Source organism: Eurypyga helias, unplaced genomic scaffold (genome assembly GCF_000690775.1).
Source record: "Eurypyga helias isolate BGI_N326 unplaced genomic scaffold, ASM69077v1 scaffold24415, whole genome shotgun sequence".
Taxonomy (NCBI): domain Eukaryota; kingdom Metazoa; phylum Chordata; class Aves; order Eurypygiformes; family Eurypygidae; genus Eurypyga; species Eurypyga helias.
In genome coordinates this window covers 24,696-48,903 of record NW_010253952.1, presented here as the reverse complement: position 1 = coordinate 48,903, position 24,208 = coordinate 24,696, and the positions used below count along the sequence as shown (strand labels likewise).

The window sequence follows — 24,208 nt, the reverse complement described above, 5'->3', positions numbered from 1 at the left end:
GCCCAGATTCACTCGTTACTTCTGCCATGAGATGTACTTCTATCTCTGAGTTAAACTACCTGCTTCTACTATCAACGTGATGATAGTTGAGTTCTAGCTGGCCACTATTAATTTAATTACCCAAATGTTTAAGGTCCAGTTCCAAAACTTCAGTATATTTTGTGCTGCTAAGAGAGGCCCTTTGATGATCACTCAGGCACAGCAGCACATTAAAAGCTGCCACTAAAGCCAACAGTCTTTGCATGTAACTTTGCAAGTATTTTTAATGACAGGTTTGTTTGGTGGGTTTTTTTTTTTTTTTACAAGCATTTACTTTTTATTACTTTCACCAAAATAAAGCATACAGCATACAGTGTTTTCACACATTTAGGAGATACATAAATGTATCTTCAATTCTTTAATGCATCGATAGCTTATGTAACACAAAGGTATTTCTTCACCGGTGTTCATTTTAAATACAGCCGAGTTGCCCTTGTTTTTAAACAAACTTTTATCTTGTTACCATACATTTCCCTTGTTAATTTATAGATGTTTAAAAAACAATCGGGAAACTCGGGTGAAATTTATTGCTAGAGATAAGAAGTTGCTACATTAGGATGACACCTGTATATGAAGTTATGAACAGGTAACTTGAAAAAAATACCCAACAACTAAATGTATGCTGTCAATTGAACTGATACAGAAAAAGTTTTAAAGAATAACAACTATTTAACCTTCACTTCCAATCTATGTGTAGAATAATTGTTAAAAATCTAACTTTTTTATTTCCACACTGATTGGTATGCAAGTTAATTATGGTATTTTTTGAATTTCATTTAGAATTTACAATGCTGCTTTGTAATTATAAATAAATAGATGCATGGAGACAAAATCTCATACTGCGTTTCTCTTAAAGTTACCAACTACCTTAAGTGCATAATTTAAGAGCATAAATACAATCCCGTTCAACCCAGTCGCGTATCGTAGGACTAACGTCATGTGCTCAGTCTCATGCTGCATAGTTGAGAAAAGAAAAAATAAGGTGGCACTTAGTATCTTTAACGGCACTTCTTTCAGCAAAGGATAGTCTGCGCTTGTAATACTAGCCCGGGTTGCTCTCCAAACCAGTATTTGAACATACGCGTGAAAACCACACAGAACACCAAATAAAGCAACGAGCGCCGGTGCTGTGTTTCCAGCTCTAGCTAATGGTGCAAGGATCGTCGTTGCTCGCTTTCACTTCCCCTTCCAGCAGCAAAGTGATGACGGCCTTGCTCAGGTAGCTGCATGTTCCCTTTTTTCCGATGGGGTGAGTGTTGTAGAACGCGGTCATGCCGTCCTGCAGGAGAGGAGGAGGTTTCCGTTGGTGGTGATCGTGCAAAGCAGCCAAACACCAGGAACACCACAAGTACGTTAGAAATGCAAACTCTGAAGCGAGAGCATAATTCTGCTCAGTTGTCAAAATCTCCCCCGTATGCTTACCTGAACACAACACATGACTAAAGCACATTGTATGTGTTTTTTTACTGAAGTTTCCAGCCCTGTAGCGATACCAACTACTTCCCATTTTTTTTTTAATGGAGCAGGTGTCAGACAGCTCTCTTAGAACAGGATCGCTGTGTGGGAACTTGCCATGCTAGCACGGTACGGCTGTGAGCCAAGCCCTTCGGTGTGTACATGCAGAGATACTGACAAGATTGATTTGAAGGAAAAAAAAATGTTTTTTACATCCAAGAAGTAAACCACAGGTAGCACATGAACTAATTCATCAATCAGATCAACCAAACAGGTTTCCTTCACTGAACACCTGCTTTGCACAGTTAATGATGTTAAAACATTTGCTTAATGAACTATATATTGGTTGCTACAGTAAAGGTTCAGCTCTTTAATACGGGAAACTGGTCACTTTTATTAAATCAAGGGCAGTGTGTTTTGAAACTACTGAATACTTCAGACATTTGTTACACCTGAACAGGGAATTACCAAAGTTCAAAATACTTGCAAGTCAGTTTAATGGAAGAACACAATTCAGACAAACTGGGAGTTCTTTTAGCAGCGTTTGTTAGGAAAACTTGAGACAGAATATCATCAGAACAATCCTAAACAGGCTACAATTGACTGCCCTCAGGCATATACCTGGGAATATGGGAGAGTCAGGTCCCCAAAAATTTTAATGTACGGAGTCGAAATTCCCAGTGACAATTATCCTAAAGATATTATTCACAACTATAAATTGTGATTTCTTTCTAAGAGACAAAAAGGCAGCATTCTAAGTAGATCGTGGTTGGGAAAAATATCCATCTCTTCAATGGAGGCTAGGGCAGCACCAGTACAACTTGGGTTTTAGGTGAGATTTTTGTTTCTGTTTCTAGTCACTGGGGATTTCCAGCCTGTCACAGTCAGCAGCATATTCAGGGCACCGTGCGGAGCTGGCACTTCGGAGCCACTGGTGAGGAGGATAAGGTGCTAAGTCTGATTTTGCTATGGCTGCACGCATAGAGCCACTGCCCTCCGAAACCGGCCAAACAAGTAATAATTTCAAGAAAATTGTGACGAAAACAGGTATTGCGTACAGTGATTTGTGGCTCGGGCTGGATATCTGGTTTGCTTTCAACTTTTCACACAGAAACGTTGTGGCAAGAAAGTGACCCTTGAAATTTTTGACAGAATTTTTAAGGAGCATATCCTTCCTCATGTTTAAAGGGCTAAATTCCCCAACAGGAAGTGCTGGTGCGTATCAGTATGTTACACGTCAGTAGCTTACTCAGAGCTAGCACGGGTATCTCAGAATACACTGTGCGCAGGAAAATGCCAGGTGGAGCCAGGAAGATCCTCCTCAGTAGCACAGGGACTTGTCCCACTGCTTTACTCCCGTTTCCTCCTTCAACCAGTTAACGAACCTGCCTTTATTACAGTATTTCAGAGCTTTGGGGCACCAAAACATGTAGCGAGAATATTTAGAGGTCTTCAAATCACCAAACCTAAAATCCTAGTGAAGTAAATCTTAAAAGCTACTTAATGACCAAGTTTCGGTTATTTGGATTTTAAGCCATAGAGATTAAAAGCTTGCTAGGTCATGAATGCAACTCTAGCACAAAAATGAGTAGCCAAGAATGGATTTGCATTTGAAGTTTTTCCATTCGTATTGTCCATTTGAGTTCTTTGGCTACTAAATGCTTCTTAGTATCTGTGTACCTAAGATCTGAAGTTTACACTTACTTGCTGAGCTTCTTTCTTGTTCTTAACTCTTCTCTGTTCTAGTGTTCCTCCCTTACTTAATGCCTTCCCCTCAATGAGTATTATAACTATTGCAGCTTTACCCAGATTTCAGAGCTATTTAACACGGTGCATGCTCTCCTTACCACACCAGCTGGAATTCACAATTGTGTGCATTTTTGCAGGTGTATGCAGCACTTGGGTGTATCAGTTTCTTATTTGTGTTCCATTCAGAACTCCGATCAATTGTTTTTCATTCTGAACCATAAAGATGTAACGTGTATCACTAACTTCAATAACAATGGTAAATACTGTACAACAGTAACATTTTACTCACTTGGTTTTCAGCTCCCTTTGGACTGCTGTGGTCTTTCTGAAAGTCATGAAATGCTTCTTGCACCACTTTATCCAAGTCCACTTTGTCCTGGAACTCCAGCTCAGGATTTCTCTCCAAGATAACGGATATGACCATCAACAACTAGAAGGCAGAAAAAGACTGTAAGACTTCAAATTTTATTTTTTTTTTTTTTAAAAAAAACCTCAGGTGACATAAAAGCACTGCTAATGATTGCATATGCCTCTTTCAAGCAGGAAGCCATTTAATAATGGCACAGGTAATAGTGCACAGATAATAGAATTCTGACTTGGATAAAAGAATCTCTCTGAAAAAGCAGGCTTTTATGAAAGATTGCAGTTTCTGGTGACTATCTACCTAGTTAAGGGCGCTGCGTAAATGATTGACATTAACATCTAACTTTGCTGGGAGCCAGGGAAGTTATTTTCCAGTTTATTCAGTTCACTGTATGGCTGCACAAATGCTGGTGCTCAGACAATGGAGAAGATGAAAAGCAGCAAACACTGAACCTCAGCATTTGGTGGTTTAGGCTTAATCACGTATGGTATAATTGTACTATAACAAAGTTGATAAAACCAAAGTCAATAGATGTCAATAAAAGGTCTTGGTTCAAGAGAATATATATCCCTTATATCTGCAAGAGGTTTATAACAGGGAGGTGAACGTGAGGAGTCACCTGTCCTAACAAATACAAGTGGGCAGTAGAGTCTCTGCTGGCCATCGTGGGTTCTGACAACTCTGTTGTCTTCTACCAAAAACTGGGGCTGTTCCAGCAAGCGACATGACCGCTGGCTCTTAGCCAGGAGTGAGATGGATTTATTTTACAGTGGAGAAGTACTCACAGGCACCAGAGGCATATACTTGGGAACTAACAGTGAACGCTGCTGACAGCACAGAAGTCAGTTCCCAGGGGTGCAGATGCTCTTGATCTGTTCAAGAAGTGTACATTACGTGCAGTGGTGGGGGAAGGGGTTTAAGCAGCCTCTTGCTTTACTGTTAGGTATGGGAACATAAGGAAACAAAGTTAGCTGATTCAGTAGCATAAAGCAACTTCCAGGACAGCCTCGTCAAAATGGGAAAGAAAAATCTATCACATGGCAGATTGATCTTTTAGAGCAGTTTTTTCCTACACCTAGAAAATTGTTAGGAAAAGGCCTGGGCTCAGGACTTGAAGGAAAGATACTTTGGAATTATGCTTACTAGTTTTCACCTCCCATGGCCTAATTGTATTGACACTGTCATTAATATTAATCTATTTACTAAAGGCGAACAAGGTCAGGAACTTGGTGTACTCTGAATGTGTTAACAGGCACCTGTTTAATGACAAAAAATCTATGGAGAATCCAGGGAAGCAAGCATTTATATTTAAAATGCTTTCTTCATATGTTTGAGCGTGCGTTACTTTTTTTCCCTTTTAAGCTGTAACATACTCCTGTACATCAGAAAGTGTCATTAACTGTAGGCCACAGACCTCTACAATAATTTGCCTGTATTCCGGCTGGTCGATATTTTGCAGCATATCTTCAACCAGAAGGGAAAAATTCATTTCATACATCGTCATATCCGATAAGGTTGGTTGCTGAAAAAGAAATAATACTTCAAGACCATTTTGAATTAGAACAAAACCACCCGCGGGTCGAGCCTATTCGCTTGTTGAATAAAATAATTTTCAACTTAGAAATATGACCACTGCAGGATCAAAAAGGGAGCAGGTTTCCAAGTCCATGACTTGGAAGGGGTCTTCTAGGCTTATGCTTTTTATAAATGAGTTTTAGTAGAAGTACCTGACTTCCTCCATTCTATTCTATTTGTGTTTTACTCAGATCCAAATAGAAAACTTGATTTTTTTTTTTTTTTTAAATTTTAATCATATCAGGAACAAACTATGCCATAATGTATTACTTAAGGTAAAACAGACATTAACCATCAAGTAATTCACCATTAATAGTCAGGTAGAGCAGAATTAACAGAATCTCTGCTGATTTTACCTGGGGTAAGAATTTCCCTGCCACTATTAAACCATTGGGCGTTCTCTCCAAGATCTGCCACACCCGATCATAGAATCCAGCAGGAGTTCGATTGAGAGAACCATCGATCTGCCTTCTGTTTAGCCAGCTTCTGTGGACGAAGAAAATGAAGAAGTAAAAAAAACCTGTTACAGATGCAGACCCAAGCCGTGTCTGTGGCGTAGGGCAGTCAGGTAAGCAGGGATTTCAAATCCATATTAATGATGCAGCACATGTGGTGCTTACTGGTAAGTTACACTCTAAAGCCAACAAAACCAAGATGCTCAACGTAGAGAGGCTAGAATGTTATTCTGATGTGGGTGTTTGTGCTTAATGTAACTGGAGGAAAAGAATCAGCTGTGGAATCTCTCCAGTGCAGCACAGTAACTGCAGCAGGCTGAGTTCATCACCTGCAATCAATTTAAGTCACCATAAACCAAGGCATACAGAAACCAGAAGTCACTGTGTGGTACCTATGACAGCCAGATTCATACACACTGAAAAACCCCCAGTATTAACTGTAATGTTAACATTTGTTTTACCATACTACAACAGGCAAAACAATTCACTATATAAGTACAGCTTAATTAAATTCCGCATCTATAAAATGTGATAGATAACAGAAAATGGATTAGAAACACCTCTCACTCTGATTTAAATACCAAGTTAGAAAAATACAGTTGAGCAGGACTGCTAAAGGTAGTTATTTTTTATCACAGAGTGTAGAAATACAAGTGGCCTGTAAATTTAGAAAACCTGACAGAATGGTTGTGTTCAACTAAAGCTTTGAACAAACTCGGTTACATTCTCCATAAATTAAAATCTTGTCTGCCTTCAGAAGCATACTGTCCCCACCTTCTTCTTTTTTCTTTTTTAACAACCAGGAGGTCTGGAATGAATTTCATCTTTTTCTCTCAGTAAAAACTGCAGTAACTGTACCCTCCATGAGACCTTGGAGAGAGGTTAGTTGTGGAGAGACTTAGGGAGGTAAATATACCACCAGCCCTTCATCCATGACAAATTAACTGGCAGCGATACATGGTATAACAGCAGCAGAGATTTCTTCTAAAAATCAGAACAGCAGGAAAAACTGTCCCAGAAAGAAAATGCAGGGAGGCAGTGTGCTGTATTTCCTGGCAGGAAGAGAATCATAGAACTTTTGAGAACAAGTCCCTACTGGGTAAGGGAAAACAAGCCAGTAATATTGTACAGGATGAAGTTAAAGGCACACATTTTTGAAGGATATGCTTTTGTACTCTGAGAACCCCCAAAAACGAATCTTCATCCTCAGAAAATCAGCCACAGTGCTCTTTGCTGACCCAGCTGTAGTACATTAATCAAAAGCAGAAGGCACAGTGACAACTCGGCTAAGTTCTCTAATGACGGATGGTGCCTGAATTGCTTACTCTGACCAAATTGTTTCCTAAATAGCACTGCACTTTGGAACATACTGCAAAAAGAAACCTAGGGTTGTTCTGCTAAGGTTTTGCAGGAGTAATGTCACCAAGAAACAAGCATTAATCATCACAAGCAAGACACTGAAAAGCATGTAGGAGACAGAGCACACCGTCAGCTGGACTGAGAGATTCTACACACACAAATTTGGGAAGAGGGAGCAGGCACTGATTTAAAGGAGCTTGATTATCAGGCATTCTAGATTAAGGAAAAATCCAGACTATGTTTTGAATTAAGCAGGAACATTAGCATGACATGTGGCTTATTTCCTCCTTGTTGAGAGAAAAGGCCACCATCCATTCAGTCTGGGACTACAGAAATTATCAGCAGCATTATGTCCTACAGCCTAATCTAATTTAACTGTATCAATAAGAGCAAAGTCAGAAGTCCTCCTACAGGCTTTACTTCTAGTTAAGTGGGAATATTGTAAGTTTAACTTTTGTCTTGCAGGCCTTGTATCCCCATGAATGCTCTTCTGGCAGCTCGTTACAGCTTGGAGAAAAGATTACAAGTTTCAGGCAGCACCGCTACCTCTTGAGAACTCTAAAGAACATCTGTTCTTAATTCATAGAGTAAGCTAGAAGAAAGAGGCTACTGAACAGCAGACAAACTGTTCTTATGAGTTTCTTAAGTAGATGGTATCGAGCAATTTTTGGCTCCTTTCCTCACATCAAGGCATGTACTGCTGCACATGACTGCCAAAGTATAGATATTACTGCTATAAAGTAAAACTTCCACAAAGATGAAACTGAAAAGGGAGGCTGCAATGTAGAAGAAGCAATTGTAGAACCTGGACACAGATGAAAGAATGAGAAAGTGCCTCTTTTTCCACCTTTCCCTAAGTAAGTACGTTACTGATTGCAGATGCCTGGTGATTACAAAAGTATACACAGTATTTCAGAAGCTAAAATTACTGAACAGCCTAGTATGGTTGCGAACAGGTGCCACAAACCCATGTATCTCATTACCTCCCCTGCTGCTGTGGCTGGAGAATATCCAGCAGAAGCTGCTTCACTTCACTAGGGGACAGCTGGTACAAGTCCTTCGCTGGCATATCCCCAGCACGGATTTTCAGTTCGTACTTCATAGCATGGATAATCCACCTGAAGTAAAGGGAGGAATATTTATTAATTAAATACAGAGTTTCCAAAGATGAAAAACCAGCCTAATAAAACAGCTCGTAAGGATTCCACATGATCCTGCCATTTGGCTGCCAGGGCACGTATAAAACATCAAACAAAGACTCTACTACTCTTACTGTACTGCAGAACTTAGATTTTGTGGTTTTGGTTTGCAATACAATACAGACTGAAAGGGATAATACATCAATTTTAACAACTGGGTTGTGAAGCATGGTTCTCACAGGCAAGAGATATTTGGCCACGTACTCCCCTACACCCCATGTTGAGACATTTATCTGCTTTTTGAGGTTAAAATTCCTACTCCAAATTATGCCGTGACAGTACATGTATTTTGATGATGAGTTTTTAAAAGCATAAAATTTTAATTATTTTACATGTACAAGTACTTCAGGGCTTATTTATAGTTTAAGCCTCTGAAATTCCTATTTGCAGTCTAGCACGTTTTCTTCTGATGCTCCCATTTGAAAAGACTTCATTAAATAAAAATATGGCAACAGTGAAGAATTTTCAGCCTTAGGTATTAGAGAGGCAGAACGGTGCAAGTTCTTAAGTCACAATCTTTTCAGAAAGACGGTTAGTAACTACACAGGATTCTGAGATGTCAGGTCAACTGATTCAATGTTGATTTAAGAGGTTTCTAGGACCATTCTTGAAGGTCCAAGACACAAGAAGAGAATATTGGACAACACGGACCTATTACATTATCCAGCACACACTACTTCATTTTAGTGTGTGAACAGTGTCCTTCTCTTGTTACTAAGATAAACACAACTGGCTTAGGAATTGGTTGTCATTACGACTCCGATGTCTCAGTGTGCAAGTCATCCCCTGGTATTTTCTCTTTGCAGTGGCCTACAAAGCACAGCAAAGTCATTCTGAACTCCTCACTGACAGGAGGTGGGTAGAAGTCAGTTGGTTGGAGGGTTTTACAGTAATAGGGCTGTCAGGAACTTGATCTATTTCAACATGAAACCCTGAAAACAAATCAATAACAGGACACTAAATCACATCATTATCAAACAGGAATAGTGTTTCTGCGAGAAGGTTAATTTTGCTCACTGGAGTGGGTGATAACACTGAAATAAAGGAAATTGAATCTCTAGCATTAACCTTGAAAGAAAGAAAAAAAATTGCCAACAGGATTAGCTGTAGAGAATGAGGAAGGAGAAGAAAGAGGAGTATCATGGATCCATGTAGGGTACAGAAAAGGTATTTAAGTGTAAAAGTACAGATGTGCTTGCAGTTAAATGCAGTACAGGTGATTTGAGAAGTTTTTGGGTTTATGATGTCTGGAATGTTCTGCTGAAGTGCAAAGCATCAATCTTGTGTGCTAGAAAAAAACCTGTTGGTATCTACCTCCAGTGCTGAAATGCTTTATTTTCTCTATGAAAAAATATGGAAGATGGAACATTTAAGTTCTAATTTTAAAGCATGTTCACTAATTCTGAAAATCTGTCAGTAGCACCTGGCCTCTTGAAAGAAGTGCCTGGTCACATGCACCTGTCTCTTCTAAATGTGAAAAAGACTTTGTTTCTGCAGAGAGCAAAGTAATTGCAGATAGCGTGGAACAGGACAACCCTCCAGCACAGAGTATTTGGAAGCCCCCTTATCAAAGGGAGGAGTCGTCCAGCGGGTAAATGTTTGTGTACCTGCTGCCAGGTAGGAAACCGCCTCAGGACACCGATCCACTCAAGCGCCTACTCTGTTATTTCAGGTATATGGCCAGTTGCAGTCTGAGACAGAACCCCTTCGACCCGCTGCGTTGCTAACACAGGCTCGCCGTCGCAGTCTGGGTGCCCAGCTGGTCGCCGCCTCCGTGGCCACGAGGTGTGCCGGGCACAACGTCCTGCCCGTTGGCTGCCGGCAGGACGGGGTGACCTGGAGGCAGCACGCTTGGCACTGCTCATCTGCTCTACCGAATGCATCCATTCCCACGACACTGGGTTTGGTTCTAAGGCCCTAACGTGGCAGGCCTCACGCTGTGAAAAATCCTGTAGCTCACCGTATCAGCTGGAGGAAAGCTTCAAACGGGCTATTACAAGGTACGCCATTCATTGGCAAATTTAAGGTTAGTTGCGTACCTGGTTTTGGCACACTAATTTGAAGCAGGCTTCCTAGAAATATAAAACTGAATGATACAAGTTTTGCTGCATCATCTTGTAAGAAGTATTTTTCGATGTAGTAACAATCTCTGAGTGTGTATGTTCCCCTGCCACACTAGCAGTAAGAAGCAGAATAGCTATTTTACTGACCCAATGCGAATCTTCAGCATGCCACTGAAAAGCTCGGGTGAATTGGAGATGATCCAGCCAATGTGTATGACATTTTTTTGAACTACGGCATCTCTTTCGTCTTGTAAATGACATTTTTCATAGATGATGTTCTTAATCACTGCTGGGGATAAGGGATTAGAAATAACTTCTTCCTCTTGGCCAAAAGCTCCCAGTGTCACCTAGGGTATATTAACAACAGTTCAGAAGATGTGGAGAGGAATAAAAGCACTGTTAGAAGCAATTCAGAAATGAAGCTTCGTGAACTCTGCTTTCCTTGTTAAAATTTCACAATACAAAATTAATTTTATGCCAATGACTGCTGCTTGTTAGTACTGTTAGCTGGCTGCTATTAAAATAACAAAATTCCCTAAAGACCACAGTAACTATGGAATATTTTTCCAAATGAAACGTACAGGACCACTGCTTTGGTTTCAAAACTGGCTGTGTCACCCTGACGGTTCAAGTAGGTTTAGGCAGCCTTTCGTTTCTGACACTTCCGCTGCTGGGGCTCACTTAAAATTCAGAATTAAATTACTAGTTTAGTTTTCTTATTTCTAATAGCATCCTAAAAGTTATAGCCTTCATTTTAAAAAAGATATTGCTAGTACTGGATTGTTTAACCACAAAGGAGGAGTTTTGTTAAAATTCTGATCTGCATTGAATCTACTGTCTGTAAACCACAGAAACGCTAATTTTCCCCTATAATAAAGATGCGTATTATAAAGGGATGAGTGAAGGCACATTAGGTTAACAAGCTGCAAACGAACAGCTATGAATTCTGCTGCATGCAGATGCAGCTTCCTGCGCAGCTACGCAGCGCCAGCAGCACGTACCCAGCCCTCAGTCTGCTGTAAGACCACGGCAGATCTGTCACGTTAGTATGGCACAGAGGGAAGCATACACATTAACACAAAAATACATGCTATTCAATTACTGTTACTTGGAAGCAGCTCTTAATGAATTTAATTAAAATTATTATGCTGGGAGAAAAGAGTCCTCCTTAGGCAAGGAAGAAACACTACTGATTAAACGTTGTTTGGGACAGAAAATGAAAATCCCAAGAGACTTTTGCTCAGCTGCCACCATCTGTTATCTTATGCTCAGCTACAGAGAGAGTGGCTACATCTTCATTACGTAACTCTGAGAAAGAAGCTGTGTTACTTGACTCCCTCTGCTTTTTTGAAATAAGAGGGCACAGATATAAAATCATAGAATCACAGAATGGTTTGGGTTGGAAGGGACCTTAAAGACCATCCAGTTCCAACCCCCCTGCCATGGGCAGGGACACCTTCCACTAGACCAGGTTGCTCCAAGCCTCATCCAGCCTGGCCTTGGACACTTCCAGGGATGGGGCATCCACAACATCTCTGGGCAACCTGTGCCAGTGCCTCCCCACCCTCTCCGGGAAGAACTTCTTCCTGATATCTAATCTAAACCTCTAAATCTAAGGGATTATGTAAATCATGCCTCCTCCCATCTTACCCAGACACTGAACTGCCTGTCCAGTATTTTTCTGTCATTAAATACATTTACTGACCCATAGTAAATGCAAGAATTCAATACATTTTATCTAGATTTCTCTTCAGTAAGGATTTTTTTAAGCCCTTGGGTACTTTTAAAAAGAAGCATCAGAGGCCTTCAAAATTAAAAAGCCCATTTAGTTTCTCTGTTATCATTCCTTAATACATTTCTGAGGAGTAACGACTTACCTGCTTGCCCTGAACTAAAACATTAGTAATTGATGGTGCAAGGCTGTCCACTAGTTTACCTAAAAGACTTGCTGCGAAGCGCACAACAGACCTGAGGGCAGAAAACAGAGCAATCCCACTGCATATCAAAAGCTAGTTTAATGAATTCATACATGTTTGAAGTCTGCCACAGCAGAACTCAAAACAAACTCAGTAAATACACACATACATTTTTTATAGAGCAGAATTTGGATGGATTTTATGTAATCTTCTATGGATTTTCATTTTTTAAATCTAGATGTAGGTTAATGGATCACAAATAAATTTAATTAGAACTCATTAAACTGCCAGCTCTGTAAGAAGCTTGTTGTTCTTTTCTCAGCATCATCTTGACAACAGGGAGGTAAGAGACAGCAGCTTCCCTTTTGGGACATTTTCATCATTTTGTAAGATAACCTTGGTCATTTTTTAATCTATTTAAGGAAGAGTTAGAAAGATTTTGCCAGAGAAAGTACAACACGTAACACCAGGGCTTTGTTTTGTTTTCCATGCTGAGGTAATATTTTGCAGGTGTAGCATGAGGAGACCTGTGTAAACTGCTAGCTTAAAAACTAGCTGCAGCATCAAAGAAAAACATTTTTTTCATATATCCAGTTGATGCTTAAAGGTGTAAATCCTTTTAGTAACAATTTCCTGACAAAATACAAACCTAACACATGTGGGTTTGAGCTTTGCCAGCACAGGCTTTGAGGCTACTAAGAATCATTTATCCACAGAGATGAGGAACAAGTTGCAATATTCTACTGTGTTAGTAAAAAATTCAAACAGTTGATGTTGATTCCTGTGAAAACTGCTAGGCACTTCTTAAGATCAAGAGCAAAGCATTTCAAAAAGGCATTAGCTGATACTATCAAAATGCAAATAAGCAAAAAACCAAAAATTTCATGGAGCTCCATTCCAGACCTCTGGGCACGTTACCTGTTTCCCATGTACCAGTAAAGTAGTAATATGTGGGGTTATAGAAGAAGAAAATTTCTGTGCAAATGCAGCACTGTAGCGCAACACCAACCTATGTGTATGGCACATGGCAGTCATGGAAGAGAAATGAAAAACAGTTTACATGCATTGTTGCCAAAACTCTTCTTGATTTTCACTCTTCACAGAAAATATCACCAAGGTATTCTGGCACTACCTTATTACTGGCAAAGGCCCATTTAACCGTATGAGCAGACTAGAATGAGGAACAGTTTCTGTATTTACAGACTCATCTCTGTTCGGAACAGTTACAGAGCCAGAGAACAGAATCAGGACAGGCTCAACTCATTTCTTTGATAAAAAGAAATTAAATTTCTACTGAGCTTCTGGGCAAAGAAATTAATAAACGACACGAAAATACCAACCTTCTTGCTGGAACCTTTTAAAGTTATTGTGACAAAGTTGGGTTGAAAGCAAACTATTTGGGAGCAATAAACAAACTGCGTTAAGTGTGGCAACTTAACTGATTTATATTTGATCACCGGCCTTGCTACAGAAAGCTATTAATAATATTTTTTCATGCCCTGTAAGACATAATATTAGTATTCTTTTCTCATTATTTGCATTTAACAAGAACTGTACATCGGCAAGAGCAGAACCAGCTTCTTACTCTTTTATATATTCTAAGACATAACAGGAAGAAAATACTTGGAAATTTTTTGAAAAGCATTGCAGACCAGATCTTCAGCTGCAATGAACCAATACAATTTGGACAGTAAAGCTGGTTTGGGGGTTTTCTGGTTATGCCCTCCCCCCCCTCCGCCTTAGGTGCATAAGGATCCAGGTTTACTCTCTATAAACACATTAGGAAAAAAAATAAAAAGGAACATGCTGTATATATACAAACCAGAGCTTTTTGCTGCCCGCTCGTCGATAGATCCTTTCAATATGCTCAGCAACAGTACCTAAATGCATTTAAAAAAAAGGCAGAGAAGAGGCACAGGTTTTTCATTTAACAGTAATAATAAGGTAAACTTGACGAAAGCAGTTAATTCTGAATCAGCTTTAGTAAAGCACTTACCTTCTGTGCCTAACACTGAAAACTCAGATGTAGTTAAGCCCCCTATCATCCCGCAGTACGTTGTTAGGCAAGATGCCCATCAGATTTCCGCCCCCTTGGCTGCGCACGCTACGGAGACTTACAACATCACCTACTGTCGCAATATATTGGGGAAGATTAATCTGTGTGCAGGTTTGGTCTCTAAAGGTACATCCCCATCGTAAGGTGCACCCTGAAACTGCAGACTGCGTTTTGGATACGGGATGTAGATGCTCTCTACGCCGTCTCGCCTCGTTGTTGAGCTAAAACCTAGAGGGAGCAGGAGGGGGATCCTGTGCTTGACGGTGTAGTTCACCGAAGCGCCGATAGGTCTGGACAAAGCCTGTCAGAGCGGATATCCAAGACAGGAGCTGTTTTCAGCTTCGTAGATGAACAACAGACACCTGGTGAATCATGTGGGATGCGAGACTTCCATTTTACAGGAAGCTGGGAAGGTGTGAACGAGGATCTTTCCTGCCTGGCAGCTCTGCCCTGAATAACCACAGTAAGGTGCCCAGAGAGATACCCGAGTGACTGCGTGCGCTAGCTTGGTCAGCACTAGCTTGGTCAGCGGGGGCGTTGCAGCACTACTCCAGGGCAGGGCATTCTCACTGCTGCACGAGACATCATGTTACTGACTTCCTGCTCTCCCTCTCCAAGCTGATTTTTGTGCCACACCAGGTAGTTCGGGATTCAGAGGAGGGATGAAGTACATGAGTTACATCCGTGAGAACAACAGATGCCATTCTTTCGACAGCCCACAGCGATCATACTTGCATCAGCTCGCTCTGCTGACATCTCCTCAACTGTGCAGGGCCCAAGTGGGGACCGTTACGTTAACAGTAAAAATGGTGACAAACATTCCATTATTGAGACTGTTTAGCTGCTAGATTTTAGATTCTCAGATGGAAGGCAGTGTTTTTCCTGCCAGGCACTGAGTGGTGAACAGTAAGTTCGTCTGTAACAACAGCAGTAGGGGAAGTTGACTCACAAAATCGTAGCCTGTGCCTGTCAGCTGGAACACCCAAGGTGACAGGACAAGGGGTAATGGGTATAAATTGAAATCAGGGAGGTTTAGATTAGATGTCAGGAAGAAATTCTTCACAGAGAGGGTGGGGAGGCACTGGGACAGGTTGCCCAGAGAAGCTGTGGATGCCCCATCCCTGGAAGTGTCCAAGGCCAGGCTGGATGAGGCTTGGAGCAACCTGGTCTAGTGGAAGGTGTCCCTGCCCATGGCAGGGGGGTTGGAACTGGATGATCTTTAAGGTCCCTTCCAACCCAAACCAGTCTGGGATTCTATGATTCTTCAGCTTTTATAAAATATCTTCTTTATATTTTATAAAACAGATTTGTTTTATTGACTGTGATTATTTAATGTCAGTCTCAGTACTGTCCAGCTGTAGGAGGACAGGAAGTCAGGTCAGTGACTCAGACTGTTTAATGCAGGGTGCATGTTAAAAAGGTGATCACCACCTAGGGTTTCAGACTGGGCGGCACAAAAAGGTCTACACAAGTTACCTGCGAACAGTCAGAGACAGGACAGTACTTCTTTGACCTACATGGTTCCATCATCAGGATGTAACGGTCGTGCTGGTTGCGTACAGAGGATGGGAAGTCTGCCTTGAGTTGTTTCCAGCAAAGGAAACAGGACACAGCCTACAAAGGCCTGAAGCAAGGTGCCGAGGCTCTCGAAGCCCGACGGTAACGGTCGCGGAAGCACCTGCTTGAGAGGCTACACATGCCTAACGCGCGGGTTCCGACCGTGACGTGGGATTCACACTGGATTTCACCAATGCGCTGTGTATCAGCCAATGAGTTCTATTCTGCTTTAAACTTCTAATATAGCAACACTGACATAATGTGTGTCTGTGCCAAAATGACAACTCTTCATCACAAGAACCAGCTGTCTTACATCAAAATGAAGAAGCAGGGCTCTGTAAGATAAGGGGCTAAGTTACACCGCTTGACAAGTAAGAGAATATGATTTCAGCTTACTGTTCCTCTTTTTCTGAGGAGCATTCAAGTATACAAAGGCAGCTAATAAGCAGGTTTTGGGGAGTAAAAAAAAAAAAGCCACCAAAATTTGCAGCACAAAAGCCAAAAGCCTTAGTAGCCTCTTCGGAATTATTTTACATGAGTATAAATCCTGTGCTCCAATGCAACGCCATAATACAAAATTAAAGAAGATTCACAAGTAGCCTGATTACATAAAAGTAAAATAAAAATGCAGTATAGAAGCCTCACACATTTCAGACTAAATGTCACAGACTTGTCTTTAGCTTCAGTTTTCTATAGAGGTCAAATCCTTTGTTTTTTGCATCTGCGCATTCAAGATAACAACCAGATACAGCACCTGCCTACAAACAATCCAGAAGAGTTCATCTACTTAGCTCATTCCCCACCACGCTATGAATTTGCATGTCCCATTTAATGCAGAAATTGCTTTAAACTGCGAAGAAAACAGCTACACAACTGCTGGCATGCATGGCCATTAGTCATGTTCATTGTAACTAAACACACAGCTGCTTCCTGAAATACTCGGAGTAGTCAAGTGAAAGCAGCTCTTACCTTCCTTGGTGATAAAATTCGGTCCTTCCCTTTTAAGCAGTACGCTGGAGAGTAATGCTTGACTTGCCAGGCAATTGCAGTCCTTAAAACAAACAGCAACATCATAACCACCTCTAGCCTTCACATTTTCAGTGAGGCAAAGCCAGAAGAGCTATTACAAATTCCAAGCGAAAGCAAAGGGCATTTTATAAAATTTAAATAATAATAAAAGTCTAGAAATTTTGTTTTTTAAGGGACTTCACAACTCTTTCAGAGCCTGTGTATGCTGCACCCTATCACTGCTGCTTGCAGAGGCTTCTCCATAGCTCCAATTAAGTTGTGGTAATTTGGCCTCAGAAACGTTTCCCGATTTTCCCTTCCTGGGTGCTGTCATTTACAGCCGAAACGCCGTAGTGGCACAGGAACCAAGCGGAACGCGTGGTGTGTTTCTGCTGAACGCTGCATCTAGGAACAGGGAGTGGAGGTTTTCGTCTAGAGATGGGAAAATCGCCAGACTGGAACTTTCCCCTGGTGTCATTAGGAAGTCACCAGTCTGCCAGAGTGAATACCAACTGCCGAATTCGACCGAGTTTTACTCTAGCAATAAAGTATCTATTCATGCTTTTAGATGGTTATTACCAGCAGATTGGGGTAGCTGGGAGAAATGGAAACCAACAGTTACAGCAAGAAGGGCCAGAAAGTTCCATGCTGTAAAGATAAAGGACTGGCAAGAGGAAGATTCCCCAAGCATGACGAGGAACATGGAATCATTTAGGTTGGAAAAGACCTTTAAGGTCAGCGAGTCACACTTTTTAAGTTACTAGCTATATACTAGCATTGAACCATGACACTACCCATGACCCGTAACCACGCTGATCGAAGGAGGCAGCTGCTAAAAGGAATACCCGTTCTTAATTTCTCATTTCATGACAAGGAAGTTACGCTGTATTTTTATCAAGTTTTCTTACATTAAGTTTCTGCAGGATCTCATATGTTGACTTGTTTTTCCAGTCATTAATATTTATATCTGGTTGCTGCTCAAGTTCAGAAGCATTTGGAGTACTAGACTGTCTCTTGACTTTTGAGTGTTTTGGAAGATCCAACTCCTCCAAACTCTTAAATACAGGAGCCCTGAAAAATGATATTTCACTTCTTCATAGTTCAGAAAAATATTGTAATTATCAAATACTTCATCACTATTATTTACACATAGCCTTACTCTTCTGTTTCAGTGATTCTTAGGAAGTCCAGCTGTTCAACAACTGCTCCAGATATTAATGTCTGAAATGAAAAAAAAATTAAAATTTAAAGGATGCAGAAATGTACATCACTGGAGTTGTCCTTTGACCTCAATAGCTTGCTGATGGTTCCCACTGAGAAAGCAGTTTATCTACAGTTCCAAATACCTTTACACTATTCCTCGCTTAAGACAGCGGAATTCTCTTGGGGCTGCTGTCCTGCTGCTCTTTTGGCTGCAACGTACAGCTTCATAAAGTGATCTCCACCCCTACACCCCCCGAAAACCAAACGCCGAGTCTGACGAAAACACCCGAGATCAAGGATGAGCATTCCTTAGCGTCCTGCCTGATCCCTGCGTTCTGGCTCATGATGCTCATTATTTCAGGGGTTGCTGAGGGATGAGTAGTTCTCCTGTCAGTCTCTGACGTTACAGGAAAAACCAAGTTCAGAGCGTTTCCTGCGCTGCAGTCGTTTCTTAATCCAAGCATGCCTGCCCTAAATTTGCACATCACACGCAGCTGACACCTACTTCTGTCTCAGAATGCCGCACAGCCGAAATTCAGCGTTGCATTTATCTGATGCATTCATGACAATTCTTTCACTCCACATATATATTGATTTCCTTCTCACAGACTAGCAGGAAAAATGCATGTACTACAGCATTTCTGAGAGTACGTTATGACGGTTCTCATGGCTGAAATAAAACTGGCTGTGTACTGTGACCTTCTGAATTCCATGTGCATTGTACACACGTTGCAGCAACAATGATCTGTTACACCGTGAGGTGAGTGACTACAAGAAAATGCTCTGCTGTTACTGCTGCTGTCATTCATTCTTTGACTTGCACATCTGCCTGGACACGTGACCACAATGAAGGTGTCAGCTGTATGGTGACAGTAACCACACCCCCAACACAACAACCACCACTGCAGGCAAACGAAAGGTTTTCCATGTGCAGTAATGGCACTTCCTACAGGAAAAGTCAGTGGTAACAGCAGAGACTACCTGACCTACATGTGACCAGGAGAAACCCGTGGGTACTTGGCAGATTACAAGGATCCCTTAAACTATTATAGCTATGAGGGTTTCATTTACAAACGGCCCAGCTGTTCTACAAATTCGTGATTCTCGAGAGAACACAACTGAGTCTTCAGTCTCCTCTCTTACGAAAAGAAGGGTTCTTCAGTAGGTGTAAACTAAGATTAACTAGCACATACAGGTATCTAAAACCAGCACCTGACCCAGTAATTTCACGTTTTAATGAAGCAACGCTCCTGCTGTAAGACAGATTCAAACAGCAACGATGATAAAAACAGATCTTAGTTCTTGTAAGAATTCTAATGTATGTGAAGCACCTTTTTTTCCCCCTCGTTGATTATCTAATCAAAATAAATCCCTCAATGCTTGACATCACGGATTTATCCTTTGGTGGTAATTTCACAAGATTGCCGAACATAAAAAAAACCCTTTTCCCTTTAGAAAATCCGCTATGAAGATTATCACTTTTAAAAGGCTCAAGAGAAATTAAAATAAACCCATGTTTCTTGTGAGATTAACCACAAGATGTACCAAATGTCTTGGCCCTTGACTCCTTAATTTTATGCTACAAAAGTAGTAAGAGTACACGTACCAACCTGAGCAGGTTAAGAACTCAGCACTGAGGGAAAACATCATACCTGTACTCTGTCAACATGAACCTTCACTCCGCCCACAACTCCCTTTTTAAAGGCTGCCAACATGTCTAAGATTGGATTGAATCTGCTCCCTCTGAAAGTTGAAACAGAATTTCATTAATCCTGCAATTAGGTAGATACCGCACTGCAAACGATGCTTTTCTCTCTTTCTACCTTATGTTGTCTTCACGGATAAGAACAACAAACAGTGGACGACCATGCATTTTCCAGTACTGCTTAATGAACTGCAGCGCATTCTAGGTAAGAAATAATACGTTAGTCACAAAAAAAGCTCTAAAAAACCCCAAGAGCAAAAGAGATTAGAAGAGCATTCTTAAAATAACAGCACTGAGAGACCCAACAGGTTAAAACCCCTTAGCTAATAACCCATTAACACATTTCTGCAGAGACATAAGCCGCCTTCAGGCACGTGTTCACCAGCTGTCTGAGAACACTCCTCGCAGGTCCCCTCACAGGGGACCTGACCTTTGCAGCACTGCCTTCCTTCCTGAACTGTGAGGCAGGGAATTCTTAATTCTTGTGCAAAGTCGAGTAGTAGTTCCCCCCAGTGAGGCTTTCAGATTTCCCTTAAACAGAGCAGTCACGTCCCTCTTTTCAGCCAGGAAGATTTGTTTTCCCAAAGAAACAATTGCAGCACTCCCAATCCCACTGGGGTGAGCATTTTTGTCAGGACACACGCTGGGCTGACGGGATATTTATCTTAATACACTTTCCAGCACAAACTGCAAGCCTACGTAGAAGAACACACACTACAGCTTTCCCCTTTCAGTCTTCTGTTTTAGCAAACTTCACAGGTGATTCTTCTACAGACTCGCTTTTTGTCATTTATCCAAGGAAAAGTTACAGGTAAATAAATACCTTAATGTCATCAATCAACATCATAACGTCCTGAGACATGTAGAAATCACTCAGATCAAAAATGATCGAGTAGCAAACTACAGTCTTCCCTAGTATCCGATAAATCTGTGGAGAGAGAAAGCTTCCATTAATCTTTTCTTTAAAATATTTGAAGCACTGAAGTACCTGAAAAGGTAAAAAGGTATTTTGCCACTATTAAAGTAATAATCAATTAACAACACTTGAATTAAATATTTAGGATAAGACCTAGATATCTAATTTTAGGTTCTCTGGCTTTTACTAGGTATGCTGACCTACATTCTGCTTCAGCGAAAGCAGCCCACTTCACCACCATCCAGCCTGTTGTGGCCAAGTGTTACTGCAGCTGGGTGTCTAGGGAACACGACAGCTTAACAGTAAGACACAGCATGCACGTTCGGAACTGCAAAACACATTACAAGGACTTGAAAATAAGATACGTGCGTAACATAAAAATACGTTTCAATTCCATCTAAAAACATTCAGAGACTAGTTCAAAATTTATCTGAAGTAACAGTAATATAAACGTTTCTTGCAACAACCTTTGATGTTCCAAGGCATCCTATAGGCCTGTCCGGTCTTCCGGATAATCCCAGTTTCTCATTGACTCCCAAGTGGAAGTAAGCCTGTGAGAAAGAGTCACAAAAACTGAGGGAAACCTAGGTATTAGCCTTTCTCCTGCTCCTTCTGTGTCCCACACAAAAGCCGTGTGCATTCCGCTTTAAACGGAAAACCTGGGCATCATTTTGGTGGGCTTTTTCCCTTTTTTAAACACATATCTCTGTAACAGCCACCAATAAAGTGAGAGAACGCTCAAATCTTCAAACTCTCATTGAAATGGGATTTTTGTAAAAGATTATTTGTGTTCATTATCTGGCCAATTTTGCCTTCTGCAGTGCATTTCCAGTGTGGATACAAAGGTAAAACAGTAATAGGGGAATGTTTTAAAGGTCTGTATTCTAATTTTAGTAGAGGCCTGCAAAATTAATGCATCAACAATACAGGCAAGAGGGAATTATCTCATTTTCATCACTTGATTCTTACTCGAGTTAAATTATGTGTGCCTGGTATTACTCCAACTGATATAATTTTGGAAGACTTGAACATAATCAATCTGCAGTTATTACCGTGTCTGAGGATAAATGCATAAAAAAACAACTCAGCTGTGAGAAGACACTGTAAATGCATCAGTTAAACCAAACTGAAAGGTGTAATTTTTTTCCTTATTTGGGCCGGTTTAGGTAAGGAGGCACTGCTGCTACAACTTCAGAACATCCAGAATTCAGGACACCGCCCTAAGCTCAAGCTTTCTTTACGTTACAGGAAGGTAGTTCAGAAGCAAATGAAAGTGAACATTCCAAAAGTACGCTCCGTAGGGTTTTACTGCCGCCGGCTTGGGGCCCTGCTGACGCTGCCTGTGTCACTGCAGTAGTACCAAGAACTACGTAAAGAAGAAGATGGAGACAGTTACCAACGTCACTGGTTTGTGCAGACTAAATAACTGTATCCAAGTGGGAAACGCAGGGAGACATCAAAACATGAACAGCTTTAAATAACCCACCTATTCATAACAAACCCAAAGGATGTTCAACCCCTTTTTTGGGGTAAATAATGGAGACTAGCAGAGTGGCAGTAGGCATTACAGTTTGACAGGAAAAGGACCTTCATTTTCCTAGGATGTAAAACCTAAAATGTTCTTAACATAACCAGAACTGCAGCAGCCTTGTCGTGGTCTCTTCCCCTGCAGACTCGCTCCGTAGCTAGAGGCCTCAAGTTGCTCTGCAGTCTACTAAAGCAGTTCCACCCCAACTGACAGCTTTCCTTCTTGCGCTCTCACAATCAAAACGTCGGCGCGGATTCAGCGCCAGAGCATCCCAACAAAGCACAGCCTCATCCAAGCCCAGCTGCTTCATGCGCGGGGTTTTTTCTTATTAAAATGCCCTTCTTTCTGGAAAATTAGAGCTGCTAAGAGCAGGAAACGGCTGTGAAAGCAGACTGGACTGCTGGGTTGATTTATGAGAGTGAACCGAACTACCGTGGGCTTTCAGACCTTCTGTTTCTGCGGGGTTGTTCATCTGTCACCAGTCTACGCCTACGAAGTATTCTGCTGTCCTCCCCCACTCCCGCTACACAGATCCTTTTTTCCTCTACACTGCAGGCATCTTGGCCCATTTTCTTATCTTCCTGTTTGTCTTTTCATTCCCCGCCCCAGACTTTGCGGATGTGCTTACATGACCCCCATCCCACTTTCAATCCCTCATTTCCCTGAATCACTGTCTTTCCCCTCATCCACTGTTTCTTTTTACGCTATTTTTTGGATACACGCCTGTTCACAGGGATTAAACTGTTACCGTGTGCCAGCAGGGCAGCTCAGAAGTTCCTAACGAAACACCAGTGAGAACTGACAGCACCGGAATAGCAAAGACTGAGATCCATGTTCTCCATGGATCAACCCTCTTTTCCCCAAAATACAGGTAATTGCTCCAGCATTAGCCTCCGCTCCCCACACGGGAGAACAAAAAATGCTACCAGGGGTCTTTTGTTTGTTTGCTCCTGGATTTGTGTTGGGTTTTCGCATGAGCCCGGAGATGAACGCACAGCTCTCACGCTGCCCTGCACCACTTCCGTCGCCGCCTCTGGAAGCCTGCTAAAAGTTGTGCATCAGGCCATTTATTATTTTCATGATGTTCTTTTTAAAAAGTAAATTTTGATGAGGCAGATGTACCTACCCCTTGTGAGTATAAAGAAAATGTCAGAATTGCTGGATGTCTCACCAGCTTTTGAAAAATCAATCCTAACACAGAAGTTGTCACAGCTAGGAATTTAATTAATAATGAAACTTAATGACGGTCTCATCTTTTCGTCAGGGAGACCAAAGAAACAGTGGATGACAGGGAGACAACATATACTGCTACAGGAAATTCATAGAGTTTCTACTTGTTAAACCAAAATTTCAGGACAAATACAGCCAGAGAGAATCCATTTTTAAATGTATGTATCCATTTTTAAATGTAAAGCAAAAATGGGCTGAGGAATGAGCAGGCTGAATGTAAAGACAGGTGGGTTTTTTCCTTTGGTTAAGCACCTCTTGTGTGTTAGCGGCAGTCATCAGCTGGGCTAAGCCTTTCTCTGAACGAGCTAGCAAGGTTTTGGCACATCAGTTATCTTCACAAACTTAGGAAGCCTGAAATATGTTGCTGTGTTCTTTATTTCTGGTTTTAATTTTTTTCTGTGTCCTACAGACTTCTGATACAGACAACGTGATCCTGATTTCAGAATGAGTGACTCAGGGAGCTAAACACCTGGAATTTCAGGCTGATAAACTAAGTGCGTTCATTATACTTCCCCAAACATTCTGAATCCATCGCTCTTGTTTCAGCCAATTTGGGTAATTCAAAGTTAGACAAAAGCTTTATGTACCTGATCCATGATCAAACTTCAGGTGGTGAAGTAGGAAATACATCAAGTGCACATCCGTGATCGTGGATCAGCCCACTTGCATGTCAGGGCTTGTTTGTGTACCATAGGACTGTTTTCAAGGGGTTGTCAGAGGAAGTGTCCAGGAGGACCAAAGACAGAGGTACACAGGCACCCAGTCGTCAGATAGAATCATTGGATCATGGAATGGTTTGGGTTGGAAGGGACCTTAAAGACCATCCAGCTC

The 24,208-nt window shown here is 41.3% G+C and overlaps 1 protein-coding gene across 1 annotated transcript in view; it reads right to left on the bottom strand.

Annotated features, from left to right (window-relative positions):
- Positions 1–1,180: 1,180 nt before the first annotated feature.
- PHKB (phosphorylase kinase, beta) overlaps positions 1,181–24,208 on the bottom strand; it is a gene marked incomplete at its 5' end in the record, with an annotated part of 44,862 nt that continues 21,834 nt past the window's right edge. Inside the window, 15 exons of the mRNA XM_010152837.1 lie at positions 1,181–1,318; positions 3,533–3,673; positions 5,022–5,129; positions 5,539–5,668; positions 7,980–8,114; positions 10,406–10,605; positions 12,136–12,226; positions 13,997–14,054; positions 16,757–16,838; positions 17,704–17,866; positions 17,955–18,016; positions 19,651–19,741; positions 19,822–19,904; positions 20,527–20,631; positions 21,087–21,170. Coding sequence (XP_010151139.1) covers positions 1,181–1,318; positions 3,533–3,673; positions 5,022–5,129; positions 5,539–5,668; positions 7,980–8,114; positions 10,406–10,605; positions 12,136–12,226; positions 13,997–14,054; positions 16,757–16,838; positions 17,704–17,866; positions 17,955–18,016; positions 19,651–19,741; positions 19,822–19,904; positions 20,527–20,631; positions 21,087–21,170 — 1,671 coding nt within the window. The remainder of the gene's footprint in view (positions 1,319–3,532; positions 3,674–5,021; positions 5,130–5,538; positions 5,669–7,979; positions 8,115–10,405; positions 10,606–12,135; positions 12,227–13,996; positions 14,055–16,756; positions 16,839–17,703; positions 17,867–17,954; positions 18,017–19,650; positions 19,742–19,821; positions 19,905–20,526; positions 20,632–21,086; positions 21,171–24,208) is intronic.